Source organism: Cavia porcellus, unplaced genomic scaffold, assembly GCF_034190915.1.
Source record: "Cavia porcellus strain 051 isolate PalLab524CR breed Dunkin Hartley unplaced genomic scaffold, mCavPor4.1 scaffold_12, whole genome shotgun sequence".
Taxonomy (NCBI): Eukaryota; Metazoa; Chordata; class Mammalia; order Rodentia; family Caviidae; genus Cavia; species Cavia porcellus.
The window spans coordinates 76,298,252-76,318,709 of record NW_026947495.1 but is presented as its reverse complement, the minus strand read 5'-3'; the positions used below and the strand labels follow the sequence as shown (position 1 = coordinate 76,318,709).

The 20,458-nt window shown below is 46.6% G+C and overlaps 1 protein-coding gene across 6 annotated transcripts in view; it reads right to left on the bottom strand.

Annotated features, from left to right (window-relative positions):
- The window catches only part of Myo1b (myosin IB), a 147,586-nt gene that overhangs the window by 41,369 nt on the left and 85,759 nt on the right, over nucleotides 1–20,458 (bottom strand). For all 6 annotated transcript variants that reach the window (XM_003478762.5, XM_013142398.3, XM_063259460.1 and 3 more), the window contains exons 7-11: nucleotides 16,556–16,619; nucleotides 6,017–6,115; nucleotides 4,776–4,879; nucleotides 3,254–3,401; nucleotides 2,863–2,981 (exon numbers count right to left, since the gene is read on the bottom strand). In XM_003478762.5, the coding sequence (XP_003478810.2) occupies nucleotides 2,863–2,981; nucleotides 3,254–3,401; nucleotides 4,776–4,879; nucleotides 6,017–6,115; nucleotides 16,556–16,619 (534 nt within the window). The remainder of the gene's footprint in view (nucleotides 1–2,862; nucleotides 2,982–3,253; nucleotides 3,402–4,775; nucleotides 4,880–6,016; nucleotides 6,116–16,555; nucleotides 16,620–20,458) is intronic.

Below are 20,458 nucleotides of genomic sequence, written 5' to 3'. Positions count from 1 at the left end.
TCCCATGCAAGATCCACAACAATATCCTGCAAAGCTGTAAGGGTGGGAGCTTTCACACCCACTTAAAGATCACCAGAGTAAGGTGTGCAGGAGCAGGAGAGCACCGCGGAGTATGTGGCTTCCCCGCCCTGGCTCCAGGCACACCATGAGAAGACTATGCGGTTCTGTACTGCATGAAGATTCCAAAGAAGTCCGGGTGGACTGTGATTTCCAGGTGATGTGTATCCTGGGACAGACATTGAGGACAGAGATATGTGGACAGGTGCCTACCCTCCAGGAACTGTCATGGAGCTGGGGAGGCCAGAGTGACACAAGTGGGGCAACCAGAGGCCAAGTGCCAAACCACAGAGAAAAGGAGCTCAGAGCATGGGGAATCTGGGTGCATTTGATCAAGGGAGCTTCTTGGGTGGGGGCAGTCAGGGAGAAGAAAAGCAAAGGCACCAGGTAGAAGTGAGCATGGTGTGTAGAGAACAAGAAAGCCTCAAACTGCGCTAAGCTGCATGGGCTCAGCCTACTGAGGGCCTCAGAGGCCAAGCACAGGCTATGTTGTAGAAAGAAAAGATAAACTCAGCACTTCACTCCTAGTCTTCCTATCTGGGGAAAGATCTAAGAGCCCTGGGGAACAGTGGGGTGCAGGGCAATTAAAAGGATACTGGGCCCCAGAATGGAAGCTATGAGGGAAAGTTAATAAATTACTTACTGCAGGAATCAAAACTGATCAGTGCTAAGTCAGGGGCACCAGAGACTCTGACTCCACTTAAAAGGAGCAGCACTTGACCAAGGTGCAAACCTGAGGACCTACAGCCACATTCTTCCATGGCACGTTTAAAATGTGGAGGAGGCTGTACCCCATGTTTCCAGGTAACTCACACCAGCTCACCAGGTCAGGGGTACTTGGACTTGGTTTCTTAGAGTAAAACACTAAAAACAGACCCAGAAGGTAGAAGCCCTCTCCCAGGACTTCTGACACCACACAGGCATTTCAAAGCATCGCTATTTACACAACAACTCCTGTGCTGGCTGTTATAACACATCCAAACTCAATGGCTCGCAAACCATGATCTGGAACCACCCCCCACCTGGGCACCGATGAGATGAAATGTAAATACTTTGGTCCTAACCCTAACCCGCAAAACGCAGCATACCATGGGTCAGCTGTTAACAAGCTCCAAGGTGATTCTGATGCATGCCCAGGCCTGAGGGCCTCCACTGCAGACATCCCACTCACAGACCCCAAACTTACCCGCTCTGAATCCTCTCCCCAAATCTAAACTACAGCGAAGCCTGACCTGTGGCCCACCCTGCTCCCACATGAGTCCAGCCCTGGCTTTCTCAGTGCTTTCTGTTGGAAAGTACTTTTCATACATAAGAATCGTTTGATTTCCCCACAAGGCCTCGTCTAATTCCTTATTTTTCCACTCAGGGCCCACAGAGGAGCTTTGAGCTGTGCTGATTTTCAACATTTTGTGGGGCAGGGTGGTGGAGAGGTTGCTGGGAATTGAACCTAGGGCACTGAGCCATATTCTGAGCCCTTTATTTGCAACAGGGACTCACTAAGTTGTTCAGTTGGCCAGCTGGGCTGAAACCTGGGATCCTCCTGCCTCAGCCCCTCAAAGTGCTGGCCGGGACTACAGGCTTGTGCTACCACAACTGGATGGACCTTTTTTTGATGAGGTCAGGTGCTTGCAGTCCGACCTGACCAAGCAGAAGCACTCGTTTAGCAGGGGAAATAGAGCAGTGAGAGCAGGGCTCTTGCTGTCTTCAGCAAGCAACTGAACCTTCACACACAAAACCCAGTTCTGGTATTTGCCACAGCCAGGGGCGTGGGCGGCTTTCTTCGGGGAGCAGAGGAAAAGCCTGGCTCTGCTCACACCACAAATGAGGCTGAACCCCACCCTTCTGACTTACAGAGCCAAAGGCTCATGAGGAGGATGAGGAGGAGGAAAGGGAAGAACACAGATGAATAAACAAAGCACAAAAAAAAAGGAAAGTCCTGAATTCATCCAGCCCACATCTGCACGGAGAGATGGGGAAAGGTCTCAGCCCCAGGACCAGGGGTCTGTGCTGCTCGGGGCTCCAGATGCCACCACGTATACACGCAGCCAGCCGAGTATCCATCTGCTTAACCCAACACTGAACCAAAAGGAGAGAAGGCGACAGCTCAGATCTGGGTCTCAGAAAGCCTTCGTCAGCTCCCGCATGAAAGACAGGAAGGCAGGGAGTCCAATCTGGCGATCTGACCACAGAACTGGCTTCTTCCAAGTCTCTTCCCCAACTTGGGAAGCGGCAACTGCATTTTCCAGTCGCTTGGGCCCAAAACATTTAGTCATCCCTGACTCTCATGCTGTGCTGCATTCACACAGTCAGCAAATCCTGCTGGCTTCGTCTTCCAAAAGGCTCTGGACGGGACCTCCCGTCACCCTCTCCGCTGCGACCGGCATTCTCAGGGATGGGAGAAACCTGCAACTTCCCTCAGTCCCCTATGGGATGATGACCCTATGAAACCAGAGGCTGACCATGCCGCCCTTGGCTCAAAATGCTCCCGTGGCTCTGTCACTCTGACCCCCACTCAGGCCTTCAAGTTCTCCTCACTCTGTTCACCTCGTTCTCTTGGTCACCGCTGTCCCTTGCTGCTGGCCGGCCATGCCCTCACCTGTCATGCCTGCTGTCAGCATTGTCCAGCTCTGCCTTCCAGATTTTAAGCTCCATGCGAGGGCGGCCAGAGACCCCCGTGTATCACTCAATGTCTCAAATACAGTACGACAGTGGAAATAAGAGCCTACAACATGGAATTTCATAAAAAAAAAAAAAATATATCACCCCGTTCAAAACCTTTTCTTGTGTATCCTACGCTGTACCTACCTGAGCCACATTCAGGGTTGTTGAAACTTTCTCCTGCTTGGCTTCCACCGTTCGGAAACTGAACGCTCGCTCCAGAACAGACTGATCGATGCCAGTCAACTCGCAAATTTCTTTTAACTCTGTTGGGGATAGGGGAGATGGGCATGGAAGGTGACTCTGTGTGCTAATAATGACCCCCGAGGCGGAGGCTGATCTTGAATCACACTCAAACCCAACAGCCTGGCGTGCTGAATCAGAAAGCTTCCCACTTGGCTGCCACTAGTATTTCAGTTTGGATTTACTAGAAGCTTCTTCCAAACCAATGCAAGGCATGTGTTTCATTTTCTAGATGAAAACCTACTGGGAAGCTCAAGGCGAGTTTCCTAAACAAAGCTAAGTCTCCAAGCCGTACCGTTTTTATCTTTGATTTTGCTTTCATCTAAGCCGTTCACACGCGACTCAGGTTTGAATTCGATGTTCCCCAGTTTTAGCACCGCCGCTACCACCTCCAGGACGGCCTCGGCTTCGTGGTCCATGAAGCCCACAATCTGCATGGCGTTCTGGGGAGAGACAAGCAGCACCCGCTCCCTTTCTGTGGCTCTTTATCTTTTTAAAAAGCCATCAGATTTCTTTCTGGTGGTGAAGAGCTTAAGACAAGAGTACTATCTTGCTGTGTGTCACTCTGGACCCCGGGCATCTTGCATGCTGGGCAGAGGGGGAAGAGGGTCCACACTAGGGCTCTGCAACTGGTAACAAAACCAGACAAGATGCTTCTACAACGCCCAACAAAGAAAAACCTCCACTTCATTTTACATTCAAGACAACCCTGGTTCCCAGAGGACGGTGTCTCCAGCAGGCAAGAGGCACCTGCTCAGCCCTGAGCTTGGATGGAGAGGCAGCTATATGCTGGGTTGACTGGTGACAGCACCGGCCTTGGATCTGAGGCTTAACTAAAACCATTTCCAGGAGTCAAGGGACCATTGCTTCCATATGACCTCGGTTACACAGTTCTTTAAAAGGCAGGCACTGTGAGATGCTGTTTCTGAGAACAGCTGGCAGTGTGTATGTGTGAAAAAGAGACTGCATAGCAATGGAAACAATACACTGTTTGTTTGTGATGGAAAACTTCAAACATACACAAAAGTAGAAAAGCCTTTCCTTCCCCACAACGACTAACAAATAGCAGTCTTGTTCCACCTATAATGGGACCTGGGCTCCCACCCACCGTCCAGGGCCCAGCCCTCTCATTTGGAAGCAAATCCTCGTTAACGCATCGTGCCCTAACAGGACTGATTGTGAAACTATGTGCCATGAAGACTGAAGACAGAGTGGGAGGTACAGCCATTTCTTCTCTAATGAAAGTGGAATGCTAAGCATTCTGATTTACACCTCAGTTTTCTAAAGCGTAAAAAAACAAGATTTTTCCATCTCAAAAAATGGTTGGGATTTCACAGGATCCCAGGGCCATTTTTCACACTTGGAAATTAATTTTGGCTGTAAAGCTTTGTCTAAAACATTTGGAATTTAAATACAATATTCGAAGAGTTAGCTCTCAGGGTGATGGAGGAAAGTTCTTTTTGATAAACGGTCAACTCCTGCAGGCTCAGAAAATGTCGCTTTTGCAACCCTGCATGGTTTTGAGCTCGTGAGAAACCAAACTAATAAAAACGACAAACTCTTGTGTAATTCTAAAACCTCAGGGAGTGTGAGTTATGCTTTAAAGAAAACTCTGAATTATTACTACCAGTTCTGACTGAGCACTAGAGTGGGACTCTTTATTTATTTTTGTCTTTTGAGACAGGGTCTCCCTATGCAGTTCAGGAGGCCTTGAGCTCACTTTGTAGTCCATGCTGGTCTTGAACTTGCAAGGATCCTCCTGCCTCAGCCTCCTGCGAACTCATTTTAAAGTATAACCGCAAAAGCCCCTCACTTACCCTAACAGTTCTGAAATTGGCTGCGTCATCAACCCCGTTCACCGTGGCCGAGTCCAGGCTCAGGTAGTTGTATCTGCTGAAGTCCCGCTCCAGCTTCAGTTTGTCTGGGGAGTCACAGACACACACTGATGAGCTGCTCAGAGAGTGTAATTATCTTTGCGCTTCATTTTTAACCCCTCTGATGACTTTCTCACTGTGGACTGAAGCCACAGAACAAAAACCAGTGCCCGAATAACAATGACAGCATCTTCCTAAAATAAATTTAATTACTGCTCTAAGTCACGCAAACCTTGCTTTTTCACACTTATGCTTCCTAAGGTCCCTTCACATTTGTATGACGTAAAATGTGTCCAATGGACTATTCCATTAAAACAACGGATTTCTTCTTACAGATTCTTTCTCCATCGCCCAGGTGGATTCTCTCCTGTTTTTAATTAATACATAGCGGGCAGTGATAAATAGACTTTGTACAAATTGTTTTTCGATTCATTTGAATTATTCTGGGTGGATATAATGGCAAAGAGTGGTGTGACTGGGAGCTGGCTCTGATCACCTTGTGAGTCTCAGCTGGGCTGCTAATGAGTCCCCCCAGGACGAGATCATCCCTTTCAAGCTCTGAGTAGATCTGTGGCAACCTGCTACCTTTGTCCTTCTTAATACCTTTTTTATGTGCACAGCGGATGCTTCTGGGCTGTTTCAATGTACATCTGCCGATTATTACCAGGATGCCGCTTCCCCTGAGTGTGCCTGACCTTTCCTAACTCCTGGCTGGGATTATTTCTTCAGTACTTTTCATCACTAGGCTATCGGCTCTCGGGGTTTATTCTCGTGACACATCAATTCTCTAAAACAGCCAAGTGTCAGCTGCAGCACATGTATTCCCTAGTACTTTTAAAATCCTCACTGAGCAACCCGATTTCATGTAATTATACTCATTAATTGACTGCTCTCCATTAAACACGGAACTATTCTTCCATTTTATTTTTTAAACATGTGATTAGCTGCCCCCCCTCCGACAGGCTCCTTTAACCCATCTGTGACACAGGTCACAGTCTGATGAGGGACCAGGGACAAGGCGAGAATGTCACAGGGTGGCAGAAACGAACACACCAAACTCTCCGCCTGGGCTGGCCTCATGGAAAGGCTCCCAGAGGGAAGGGAAAGCGCACAGACCATGTTTTAAAGAGAAAGCCCTGGAGAACACAGTGACAACACAAATCAGCCCCCAGGGCCCATCTTACGGAGGAGCTCCTCAGAGGCACCGGAGAGCAACTGATAGAACACATGGAAGTTTCTTTCTCTTCTAGGTTGCTTAACCACCCGCGATTTCTCTAGAAGATCTGAGGAGAAAAAAAAAAAATCAAGTCATAAAATATTCACCCATTTTGCTCTCGGATCCACCACACACACTTCCCCCCTCTTGATTTCTTCTTCTATTTTTTTTTTTTTTTTTATCAGTACCAGGCATTGAACTCACGACTGCCTGCTTGCAAGGCAGGTGCTTATGCCACTGAGCTAAATCTCCAGCCCCTTCTTCTTCTTCTATTTTTTTGTATTAACCCTTGAAGAAGTCACATTCCGTCGCTACTTGCAGAAAGCACAAATTAACTAAAAATCACCAAGTTCTTTTAAAACAGGCAGCATGTAAACTAAGCAGAATTAAACAGTTAAACAGTGAGCTGATTAAACGTAACAGTCTTTACCACTGATATCCTCTTGGGTTCTAATGCCATTAAACTTTTCAAAATGTGACATGACAACTGGCAATACCGAATAACAGCCAATTCATGAGGGGTCAGCTTAATAATTACAATAAAAGCAGACCTATTGTGCGCCAAGTCCCCCACAGACTCTCTCTCATGGAATCCTCCCAACTTTTTATAGTTACATTTCACAGTTAAAGACGCTGCGGTGCAAGAGCGTAAGTGACTCAGTGGTCACTGCTGGAAGCTGGACTTGTAATTGGCCTACGGGACCGCAGGGCAGGTTCCAACTTGTTCCCAAGAGCCCCACCAGCTGGGAGAAGTAAAGTAGATTTTTCTGGGATCCCTGAGTCTTGGAATTTGGGGCTATGTCACAGGGTACTTGCACTGATTGCAGGTAATTTTCCATCTCATAAATTCAAGATCTTATCAAGAGTTCAGACTTTATCTAGAAATGAAAAAAAACCAAACAGGAGCCAAAGGAGCAGCACACTGCAGTGGGCAAAGCACAACGGGAGAGGACATTCTTGCCGTTTGCTGCTCTCTTCCCACCAGTGATACAAAAGAGGGCCTGTACCCCCAGGGAAAGGGCAGCGTTAGCTGCAAGATTCCACATCGGCAGTCCCATTGCCGAGAACTACACAGCTGCTTCCCTTCGTTACTCCAAAGGGAAGGAAGGTGTGCAGTCTCTGCAGGAACAATGGCAGAGGTCTGGGTCTCAACCTACTTAGCGCTCACCCACTACAGGCCAGGAATTACCCTGCTGCAGACATGAAGACTGCAGCTGCCAGGGTCACACCTGGCCCCAGGCACTCACGCCTTCCCCAAGCCAACTGCAGCAGCAGCGGTAAAGGTGACAAGGTGCTTCAGAGAAAGGGCAGGGCAGCGAAGGTGGAGTGACCACAGAACCCTGCCTCTGCCTGCAGCCCTAACCAGCCGGCCACACCCCTCTGGCAGGGCTCCCCTCGCCTCCAACAGGGGCTCCCTAAGTAAGATGACAAAGAACTGTCAGGACAGCAGATCACACCCTCAGAGAGGGTGTGTTGTCACTTGGCCCAGTTTGACTCCTGCAAGCAGTGCTCGCAGACCTCAGGGAACACGGAAGGAGTGACAGCGGGACTCAGGAGCACCACCACCGAGTTAAAGAGCAACACTGGTTTGCGCAGGTGAAAGGAATGCGGTCCCCCACCCCGTGCACCTCCTGAACCACCCGAACTGATGTAATCAGTAGCGGTGAGCAGAGGGCGGCTGGGAGATGAAGACAGGCGCAGGGGGAGAGGAAACTCGCACTGACCTTCCTCGGAGCACGGGGCTTCCTGTTACCACATTTGCCCCACAGGAGGCGGGTTTTATAATCCCTATTTTAGAGATGGGAAAATGAGGCCTGAGTCATACCCCTGTAAACCACAAAGCTAGAACTCAAGGTGTTGGGTGATTAGGGCACTGTGTTTACGCTGTGGCATTTTCCATCATAAAAAAAAACACAGAGTCTTTAATGACTTGGAGGTGCTGCGCTTTATATGAAATACCTGCCTTTACTGTGCACCTTCACCAGGAAATGAGGAATCTCCTATCAGCAAGCAGCCGAAGCTTTTGCCTCTTCCAGTGTTTACTCTATTACCTCGGAGCCTCCGCATCTGCTTATGACTTTTCTCATAAGTCTCACGTTTCCAGGTAGGAAAGTAATTAGGGAAATCGTGTGCCCCCAAATAATTTACTAACGTGTAAAACTGCTCCCTCCTGGTATTTTTTTTCCTGCATGCACCAACACAATCTAACAGCAAGAAGCCACCTGGTCCTCACATGCCATAAGTCAGTACCCCACGGGGACTTAGCACCTGACCATTTTAATTTACTTATATGTGCCCGGAATGCAGTCCAAGCGGAATACTGGCACAACCTTCTCCTGGGCCTCGGGGACTTCTGCCTCCGTGGACTGAGCCTCTGCTACTGAGATCTGGTGAGGAAGAGTCACTGCCATGCACTAGATGTTTGCTACCGGGGAGGATGGTGAGATTCCCTCGATATTCCCAAGATGGGATGCTAAGTTTATATGCACTTTAATAGAAATTTGCACTTTAAAGGGAGGGAGAGGCTCACTGAGTTTACTCTCAGGGCAATGTTAAAGGAACAGAAACAAAGGAACCACAGATGAGGGTGTGGTGTCCTACCCTATAATATCACTACTACTCAACAACACACAAATCCTACTTATCGTTCTTTAATTTGACTTAAACCAGCAAATCTGTAGCATGGCACGGGCCCACATCTGTGCACAGCTCAGGACACCCCTCCCTGGGCACAACAGGTGAAAGAATAAAGTGCCCACAAGCTGGGAGATGAAGACCTTCTATAAACAAAGGAATAAAAATAATAAAAGGGTTGAGAAGGAACAAGAAATCCCACTACCTTGGAGCAGCGTATTAAACGATAGGGTACAAGGTTATCTTGTACATCATCTCTCCAGCTGAAGGAAGGGCCCAGTTCTTGATGAAGGCTTCAGTCAGCTCTGTCTCAGTTTTGCCCGTGCGGTCACAGTGACAATGAAAACACAGTGACACCCCGAACTCCTAACAGTGACCTCCCCATGGAGACCTGTGCTGAAAGAAGTATCTCATGGCACTTAAATCCTTCTGATGGATTTACGCCTCATCATCAAACAAAAGGATACACCAAACAACAAGCATCTCCCTGTAATCCAAGTAACTATAATTTTTCTATTTTTTCTCCCTGAAAAAAAAATTGTGAAAATTGCCAGTGAATTACTGGGCAAAACCCATGGCAGTTGCAGTGGAAAGTTCTGAGTAGGAACTTATTTATTTATTCAGTTATTGGTTAGTACACGTTTGCAGTACACAGTGATTACACACATCACGGGGAGTTACCTGGCTCATGTATGTAGACCCTCTTAACACATTTCAGTCTGCCTTCCACTCGCCTTTTCCGTCTAAGTTTCTTTCCCACTTATGAAAGATCTGTTTCCCTTGTCTCCTATTATCCACCCTTTATTTTGGTCTTTAAGTTATACTTTTGGTTTCTCATATAAAATAAATCATGCGATACTGAAGCTTGTGTGTCTGGTTCATTTCACTGAACATTATGATCTCAAGGTGGATCCATTTTTCTACAAATGACTCAAATTCATGCTCCCTGGCAGAGTAGTACTCCAGTGTGCAGGAATACCACATGGTGCACAAACATGGGTGTTCATGCATCACTATGACATCGTCAGCTCTCTGGAGAGGACATCCACATCTTCAGCTCTGTTGAGAAGACGGGAACAGCGGGGTTGACTTATGTTTACTTGTCTTTTGGTACATAATTATTTGGGGGAAGGCAGTGTTAGGGACTAAACTTGGGGCCTTGGTACTGGGGTATATCCCAGCTCTTTTTTTTAACTTTGAGACTTGTTTTGAACTTGTGATTCCTCTGTCCCAGTCAAGTGCTGGGATTACAGGTGTGTGCCACAATGTCCAATAACCAAGTCTAAAATCATCTCTGTCAGGGTCAGGGTTAGGGTTAGGGCTAGGGTTAGAGGGTTAGAGATTTAAAAAAAAAAAAATCATCTTTATACTTTTTTTGGGGAAAATAGGTGACATAAATCTTGAAGATTGACAGGAAGGCTCACTGATGACAATTTTTAAAGATTAAAAACATCTAACAAATGACTTCTTACAAGTCATTCACTGAGTGTGTTTTTTACAGCTAAAGAAACCAGATGCAAAGGCTGACACCACCCCCCACCCCCCACCCCCAAGCTCCCCATGGGAGGCGGTTAAGGAGAATTAGGACCTAATTGGCCTCCTTTGTGAGCACAAAGGAGAAGGGCAGCCTGTAAGGGGATGGCACAGGGGTGATATCACGTTGCAGGTTGCAGGGAAAAGTTAGTACAGCTGAGATTAGACAGTTCACCAGCCCATGTACTAACGGATGATGGAAGACAGGTGAATCTTGTGTCACTTTAATTGCCTGTACCCATGGCTGAGTGAATAAAAGCAGGCCAAGCCAGACCCACAGGGCTCCCGGGCCCACTGGAGCAGTCCCCTGGCTGCCTGTGTGTTAAACTGACTCTGTCATTCATCCTTGTTCACCCCCAGAGTCAGTGAACAAACTGGTAGCAGGACTAGGTCCCTGCAGGTGGTGCCTGCGTGGGGAATGCTCCAGGAGTGGGCTGGTTCCCCACAGGTGGCACTTGGGACAAGGACCTGGGACTGCAGACGGCTGGTCTGCTACTGCTCCGGATCAGACCTGGTCCCTGCAGTCCCCATCTGCCTGCAGTGAGCTTCTGAGGGAGCTGTACCACCCAAGTTGCCCAACTTCGCAGCTCTCCCTCTGCCTCCACCACGCTTTCCAAGCTCTTTAAGGAATTTGCAGGATACTCTCCAGAGTATACTGAAGATACCTGATTTCTTCACTTGTATATAGTCTCATTTCATGATAAACATAAAGGTTTTTTGGTCATGGTGAACCAATTTTGTTAATTTAAAAAAAAAAAAAACTGAACCAAAATCATGACAAAGGAAAGGACCAGCTTTTATCTGAGGTTATTCACCACTCAGTAACAAAACTGTTCTTCCGAAATGTCAGTTTTATAGCTATGTATCCTTCACAATGTTATTTCCATTTTCTTAAAGAGCTTTAAAATTCAAAATGCTAGAAAAAAAAAAGTCATCCTAATACTACAACTAGGCAGTGTACCATCTTAGTTAATGATCTGCAGAGCACAGATTAAAAGCAGATACTGTTTACTGGAGAACATTCGGTAGCTCCTGAGATCTGATTGTTGTCCAGGGGCCTCCAAATCCATGTCAATGGACAGAATCCCAGGACACAGAAGAGATGGGAGTTTCTTGGAGGACCTCAGGTAACAGACGTTTCTCTCCTCATCAATGACTTGCCATCAAAAAATTGAAGACAGGATCTTATGCTCTCTATCCTACAAAATGGCATGGCCGAGCCACTCATAGATTGAACAGCAGGCCATGAGGCGAACGGCACATGGAAATAACCACAAATTCAAGTGAAATGTGAACAAGAAGGAACTCAGAGCCATCTGTTCCACTCCCTCCCTCCCCTGGGAAGGGAGTGGTCACTCCCTTCTGCTTCCCATTTCCAGGGGAAGGATCTGCCCAGGAGGGACCGCTCCGCCCGCCCTTTCTCACGCCTGGAGCTGGAGGAAGACATGGGTGTGCACAGGGCCTGGCCTCCCAGAGGTGAGCCAGCCAGAGCCAGAGCCGCCACATGCAGCACTGCCCCCGCCCCCAGACAGGGCAATGCACCCACGGACAGACAGGTCAACAACTCCCAGCTACCAAACTGCTGGAGGACCACGAGCAGGAACCACAGATTTGGGTGAAAAACCAGAGCCACTTTTTCAACATCCCTTCAGCAAAACCACTTCCTCTCCAAACTGATTCTCCTGCTTATTTTTCGTGTGTTTCTGAACTGGAGGAAGGAAAGAATATTATTTATTGGACCTCTGTATCAAAGTTTTGTCTGTATAACAAAGCTCATCAAAGCTCATCAAAGATCATCTCAGAATCCTCAGATCAGACCCTGCTTTGGCTCCTGACTCTACTGGGCTGTTCTGGCTGAATCAGCCTGGCTGATCCCTGCTGCACTGGTTCAGGGGCAGCCTGCTGGCCGGTGGGCAGGCAGCTGGTGTAAATGTCCCCAGCTGATGACCCATGGATCATTCGGGTGGCTCCCACTCTCCATCACCCCGGCCCAGGCTCACTCACATGGTAGTGGAAAAAAGTCTCCAGGAGGGGTCCATTCTAACAGGTAACCAACTCTCAAGCCTGTTGTTATACTATATCCGCTTACTGTCCCACTGATCAAAACAGATGTCACAGCTGAGCCTTGAGTCACTGTGAAAGACTCCACATGCATGTGGACACAGCAGGAGAAATCAGCCAAACGATCTGTGATTTCAAAATCAAATGCTCTCGAGCCCTTAGGCATTTGCCCACTGAGTGCTGGGATCTACATTCTCGATGTCTGAACCCAGGCAAGCTCACAGCTACTCTGCCCTAAGAGCAAAACGACATGCCACGAGGTCCCCAGCACTTTCTGCTTCCTCTTGTTTCTCTGGACACTGACTGCCCTCCCTGACAGTCCCTCTCAGAGCCTGGCTGCCATGTGGCCAGCGGCCTGCTGCACACAGGTGGCCGCAGGTTGATGGCTGCCGTTGAGCCCTTCGAAATCCTCCCTACCAGAGGCTGACAGGTAAACGACATGCAAGTCAGCCCCGAGGGTCCTCGACCGGGGTCCCACAAAAAGAGAGGACAAGCCACAAAGAGAGGACCAGCCATGCCGCCATGCTCCTCCTGAATTCTGGACCCACATAACCTCAGAGCAGCTCCAAGGGCCCTTACCTTATCCTCCCAAATGTGGGGAGCTTGTCGGGCAGCAAGAGTAAGTGGAACATACATTCACCTCAACATCTGCCTCCCCGGACAGTCCCCTGGGCCACAGCAGTAGACGAAGCTGGACTTCCCAGGTTCTAGGGATTTAGAATGTCTTTAAAATTATTGTAAAATGATTAACACAGGACATTCAGATTAAACTATTTAATAAAGCACAAGCATTACTTCTCAACCAATTTTCCAACTGCACATAATTACTGATATGATTAATTATCAAATACGGATCAGATGCCAGACACTGACTCAGTCACTGGTCACTCAGCCGTAAACCAAGCTAAGGCCTTGTCTCTATAGAGTGCTTATTTGGTGACAGGTTAGCTATAATACCTAAAGCATTATTTAGTGGTAAAAAATGCAAAGATTTATTGTTTATTATGCCAAGCACCATACCGAAGGCTGTAGGGCTTGTGGTCATTAGGGTAAAGAATCAACTCGATTGGTTTGGAATTGGCCCAGGAGACTAATAAAGTCACATCTTGATGTATTTGGATCACACAGGCATGTCTCCTTGGGGACTTTATCCGGTCCCTCACCCCTTCATCTCTGACACTATTCCCCTGCTCTGCTTCCTGGCTGCTATGAATGGAGTTTCTTCCACCATAACCCTCCTGCTTTGGAGCCTGTTAACCATGAATGGAATCCTCTGAAACCATGGACCAAATGAGACTCCTCCTTCACCTGTGTCAGGACTAATACAGATGCTGGATACCTTATCCAACCTGAGGTAAGTACTGTTACTATTCCTATGTCAAAGATTAAGAAATAGAAAAAGAGAATTAGGAAACTTGCTTTTGTTGGCAATCACACCATACATCAGTAAGAGCTGCATAAGTAGGCTCATGAATATGCAGCCCCAAATAATGAAATAAGAGCTACAGGGGCCACCTGGTATTAACCAATCCATCCCCCTCTCCAGCAGCCACATACTTAATGTGCATCATGAATTACATTGGCCTCTTGATGCCTTATTTCTTGTCCTTAATTTACCTGGGTGTGTACTCGCTTGAAATCACAAGTTATTTCATAATGTATGTCTCTGTGTGATTCTTATTTTAGCAGACAAAAACCCCGCGAGGAGTGTATTACATTTGCTCTATAGCCTAAACTGCCACAAATACATCTGGGCCTGTTCATAAAAAATAAGGTTTCTAAAAGCTTCCAGTGCATAGTACTACATAAAAATCCTGAAATACACATATATAAGTATCAGGAGACCAACACACCTTAACAAAGCAGGAGGGATGTTTTTCCTGATCGCTGAACTGAACATCTGGATGTACTTCCATACTTTATCTTCTCTACCGAAGCAAATGTTTGTCATCTTCTGTTTTAGTAACACCTCTCTTTACAGAACACTACTTTTCAGTGAGGTCCTGACTTGAGTTTTATAACATTATCTCTTTTAGAGAGAGAGATGAGCTTGGGCTTTCTTTTCCACTGGTTGGAGAGTTCTTACAGCTTTTTCAGGGTAACAACTGTAGCTAGTAACAATTTGAGCTCTTCCTATGCAGCTGCTATATAACAGAGGCAACACGTACTTCCTACAAATGGCAAATATTGGGTTCTTTTTCAGATTAAAAGCAGCCAACTTGCAGGGGCCTGGAGAGGCCAGGAGTGGAACCAGCCATTGCTTTACTTCCCCACAGGCCACCGAGCCACGGCTGCCAGTGACCACCTATCAATCAGTCCTCCATCTGCACTGCCAGATTCCTGCCCTCGCCACTTATGTGCTTCTGTTTGCTCCAAAGCGAAGGATATTCTTAAATACCAGGATGGTTCCACTACCGCAAATTTCAATATAATTACACTGTGGGAGCAAATGATAACAAATGCCTTATGAAACCCATTCGCGAAGATGTATTAATCTTATTTGGGAAAACACTGAGTGTTTAGTATTTATCCTCCATGGAAAGATTTAGGAGCAGGAAGACATATCTGTTTAGACCTTAAACTTCAAGAGCAATATTTGCTCAAATCATTCCAGAACATTCAAGTTTCTATATAAAAATAAAAACAAATTTACCTGTACATACAGAGTATTAATGATTAATTTAGTAACTAGAGTTCATTTGCTTTGTAAAAAGGAAGTACTAAAGATTCAGAATAAAAGTAATCATTCCTAAAAATGATGTCTTAAAATTGAGGCACATCTTTCCCTCAGCCGTTCCCATCAGCTGCCATGGGGTGTAACAGGGTTCTACAACCGCGTCTGGCCAGGGTGAGAAGCCCTCATGACAGCCTTTGCCCGAGTACTTCTGCTCCGGTATCTGACACACGTGATCATCTAACCCAAACAGAACTCTCCTATCCAATTTCGTTTCATATTACAGCTTTCTCTCTAAAGCATTTCTCTACACATCCTTACAAATACGAATAATCCCAATGCACAGCAAACCAAAATGGAAACTAAGATGGAAAATGAAATTACTTAAGAACTTTGAATTCTGAAATGGGAAGAGAATTATCCAATTCATTCGCATTCTTTGAAAGAGGAAGAAACTTTAGCCCTAGGTTGCTCTATGAATCATGATTTTTAAAAAATTCTTTAAAAATAACATCCACATAGTATATTCAAACTATTCAATTCAAAACTATCAGATCTGAGGTCCTTCAGCAAGCATTTCATTTGAAGAAAAAATCTGTGTGGCTATAACAAAACTAACAAACACGGTCTGGAAGCTTTAGTCATCAGTGCTGTTTCTGACTAATCCAAACTTGGGGAATTTTCACTCTAGCAATGCCTGTAGCCCCTGGGCTGAAGAGACAGCGGGGAAGATCAGACGCGTGGTCCTCACCACATCCAGAAGACTTCAAAAGAGAACCAGACCACAGCTGGTGCACCAAAGCCTGTGACGTCATCTTCAACTTTCCAAACTAACCAATCACGAAATTGGCGCAGGCAGACGCATCAGCGTGGTGGCCTGGGTACCACAGCTCCAAAGCACTGACATCGCCACCGTGCTTTAAACTGACCCCAACAACTTTCTCAGGCTTGCACTTCTGACAGAGAACAAGGCGCTTCTCTAGTCACCCCCATGCCCAAAAGGGGGCTAACAGATCCATGGTTCACCTAACAGGCATCACATGTACATCACATGTAAAAATATGGGAAGAAGCAAACTTCCTCAAAATGACATCTGAAATATAGGCTCTTCCTTTTATGGGATACCTATTACCAAAGTTATCAATTTAAAACCATTACTTACATTATAGCTTAGTGGCAGAGTATTTTCCTAGCAGGTGGGAGGCTCTATATTTGATTCCCAGCACAAAAATAAACACATCAATAATAGATAACAGAATCAATTACTTGTATTCTTCTGTTAACCACAGGACAAACATTTTTTTTAAAGAAAATAATCTTTTGGGAAATCTTTTTTACACTGGAATGATATAGACTATAAAAAACTGTTGGACACATTTATTTCTTTGGCAGACTTTTAAAATGTTTTCAAAAGGTAAAGATTTTAAACCACCTTTTAAAAAAGTCTGCAAATTACATTACAAAGCAATCTGAAATGTAAAGGTTAGAAGTCATTTTCCTAAAAATGAAACATTCTTGCACCTATCTCTCAAAGATGCAAGTACTTACACTATTCTATTATACATATGTCTTGAACAACTTTACAGAGTCAAGTGAAATACTCACAGTTACTTATCACGCCTCCGAGGGGATCGCCTTTAAAGTCAAACTCAATATCCATGTATTTTCCCTGTCAAAGAAAGACTTGGTAAGCTTTCAAGTTCACCTCCAAAGAGTCAGGGTTTCAAAGAACAGAGCACAAAGCCCTTATTTTAATGCATTTGTTTAGATGTAATTAAGAAAGGACTTCCTGCAACCACAAGGCAAACCAATAAGCCTCCATAAACGATTCATACTAAATATCCCTGCTGCTCCAAGCACATCTACCCCACTGCTAATTTAACAGATCTCCTGAGCATCCTATGATATTCTCATTGCAGAAATGTTTTTCCAATTTATGAGGGGTGCGGTACTCAAATTAAGAATGAAAACTTGGGAAAATAGTTCTGCCACATGCACTAAGTGGGAGGAGAAATCATCTCATTTTTAGAGGCAAAATATGTTGCAAACCCTGCTTCCAAAGTCCAAACACACTGGACAAGTGGATGAAATGCAAAGCTCTATTTTTATACCTACTCAAGTCATATACATGATTATATGGTGTGACCAGCTCAGAATCAAAGACTATTATCACTGTTTTTGGCTTTTGTCCAGATTATATGGCAGTGTACAACCCAGGTTCATATCACACTTTATTGACGTTATCCTGAAACACACGCGTAGTTTAACACTCAGGATTTTTTTTAATGAACTAGTCTATAATTGCCAGTTAAAAAGTAACAAGAATAGAACAGGCCCAACTGCTGCCGCTTGTCTGGAAAAGGGTGTGCTGATTAATAAGTCTCTGGCCTCTTCAGGTCCTGACTTAGAGGCAGATGGCTTATAAATCACCCCAAGAGTGACTAACTTTCATTGGCAGCATAAGAGGCAGAGAGATGAAGAAACGTGGTCACTTGGACCTTGGTCAGCCATGCACTTGGTGACTCTGCTAACTTAGGCAGGAAACCCTCTCCCCTTTCTCGCTGTCACCTCACTTGATTGAGCAGACGCTAACCAAGCACTGCTTTAGTGCAGAAGCAGCCCAAGGAAACTCCTGGCCTCTGGCAGTTAACAGCGGAGAGGGCAATGGAGGCAGGGGAACAGGACCAACTGTCCAGGGCACATGCACACCCCTCGCCACGTGGCAGATGCTGCGCAGAGGAAGAAGCAGGAGTCCCTGCAACTCTAATGCAAAATCGCCAGTGAGGCAGGCCAAGGGGTGGGAGGAGGGCAAGGAGAGCTGGCGTGACAATTAGCAACCTTATAGATCTTTTGCAGATGGGAAGAGGACCAAGAGATGCAGGCCGGGGAAAGCCAGGAAAGGGACATAAAAGAATTAAGATGTGTTATGCACACATGTAACTCTCCATCATTATGTAGTACAAACGTATGCTAATAAAAGTATCTTCATCCTGAGTGCAGTGAGTGGAGAGGGGAGGCTGGCGGGGCACGCTGCAGCGCATGCCGAGTCTGAGACATCGTCCTGTCACTAAGGCTCCTCCACGAGGATGTCCCAATCAGACCGGACTGCTGACAAGATCACCTGACAAGCGTGGCAGACACTGCAAGAGAGGCCGAGCAGATGTAGCTGACAGCAGGCACTGTTGTGCGGACAGGAGGAACACGGGTAGCTTCAAGGAAAAGCAGCAGGAGAACACATCACATGGAGTCAAGAGCTACCCACAGAGGGACGATGACAGGCCTGGCTGGAGCGGGGGGTGAGAAAGGACAGGAAAGTCTAGGGACATGGCCTGGGTCTCTGGGAGTGGACCATGTGGCCCTCCTCAGGGAGACCACGTCACTGCAAAGGAGGAGAGAAAGGGTCCGGGGATTAGAGGTGGCACCTGCAGAAGGGGACCACAGGTGGACACAGGGCACAGGCAGCCAAAGAACGCAGAGCACCTGTGAAGGGTGTGACACTGGTGTGGACAGGGACTTGGGGACAGATGTGGCAGAGGATGCAGGATTAATTCCTTGTAAGGACCCAGATGGTGATGACTTTTTGGAGAAGCCACCATATCAGCTGAGAGCAAAGCAGAGCTCTGAAGAGAGTCAAGTCAGGCTACTGAGTGCATTTTGCAGGTGCCTGGAATTCTTACTGAGTAAGGTGCTAGGGAATGAAGCTCCAGGTCTCCCTACACTGCCCGGGGCCTGGCTCAGCCTCTGCACAGACACAAGCTCCGCACACTGCCTCTCCCAGGAAGCCTGGTGGGCAGGAACAGGGATGGCTCGAAGCAGTTTAAGAACAGTCTAAAAACATTTTCCCAAGGTTGTGGCAGGCACCTGCAATCCAGCTCTCGGGGGCTGAGGGAGGAGGACTACTGTGAGTTTGGGGCCACGCTGGGCTACATGGTAAGACAGCTTGAACTACGCAGTGAGACCCTGTCACCAAATACACACACACACACACACACACACAGAGCAATAACATAAAACAAAAAACCTTTTCTTAAAAGAAGTTCAGTGCATCATACTAGCAAGGCTGGGTGAGCGGGGACACTGTAGGCACCTCTTTGTGCTCAGGGGCATCACGTGCCATCTACGCCCAACTGCGATATAGCCAGCTACGTCAGGTTTCTTAGCACAGAGATCAGGAAAATTCCTTCTCGGTTAACCAAGGAATCTTCCAGGTCCCTAGCATACCAATATAGATTGCATAAACCACTGCGACACGTGGCAGTAACTTTAAAGACAGCAGAGTCCTGGTAGTGTACATGGATGCCATGCATTTTGCATGCATTGGTAACCCAGTCACAGACCACAAAGTGGAGAAATTACTAAAGCCCGGACATGAAACGATTTAGTCCATAATCAAGTGTTAATCTCTTATCCTAAGACCCGTGTCATAATACGATTTCTCTCAAGCTCCTTAATAAGCTAAATCACCTGCCAAGCCTTTCACCAGATTTGAAATATCACTAAGAAGTAATGACCTTTTCTGCAACGTGGGTTTTTTGCATTGGCACTGCTTAGAGACTAAATATATTTGGTAAATATTTCAAGAGGTGTGTGTGTATATACACAAAATTTGCAAACAAAATAAAACCTCTATCCCCTAAAGAAGCTTGATGGATGAAATTACTTCTACCTGCCTACGCCGCACTTCGATTTATGCAATGAGATTAGCCCTGTTACCACGACAGGAAAAGGCATCCATCAAGTCAGCTATAACAACTTCACAGGCTAATCCGATGGAAAAAATTCACAGGCTTGGAATCAGAAACTTACTTAGCATTCCACTTTCTACCTGTACCTGAGGTCATTCTTCTCCAATGTCAGGCAACCGAATAAGCAGAAAGTCAAAAAGATGTGAAGGGAAAGAGGAAAAGGGCCAGGAAGGGTCTTGGGAGGGAGGTCATCAAACACGGTCCCGGTGGCACAAGGAGCCGCTCATAAACTGAACGACCTTTTACTACAGAAATGGACACTCTTGGTGAAACCGCGAGGGCCGGGTGTCCAAACACCACCTTCAGCATATCTGTCCCATCTGAGGCCATGTGGCGCCTGTGTTTGTGAGGACCAGAGGTGCCGACGTGCAGGGTATGTGCTGGGGAATTGGGGGCGATGGTGGCAGGTGGCAAGGACCGGGCTCCCACTGGTGATGCAGCCTTCTCCAGCTCTGCTGAGCCTGGACGTCAGCTGGCATCATGCCGTCCTCTGCTTACCTATGCTACAGATGTCACCACCAGCAGCTGCAGGACGCACGCTGTCCTTGCTGGGCCCACCAGGCAAGGCACAAAGATGACAGCATTTTCTTTCTATTTAATTCCTGGTTTGTTTTTTAAATTTTTTTAAACTTTTAGTTTGTTAGCACATGTGTGTAGTCTTAACATTTACATTCCTCGTGGGAAGTTGGTACACGCACATAACACATCTTAATTCCACTGGTCACCCCCTTTCCCGCCCTTCCCGCCCCCTCCTTCATTTCTG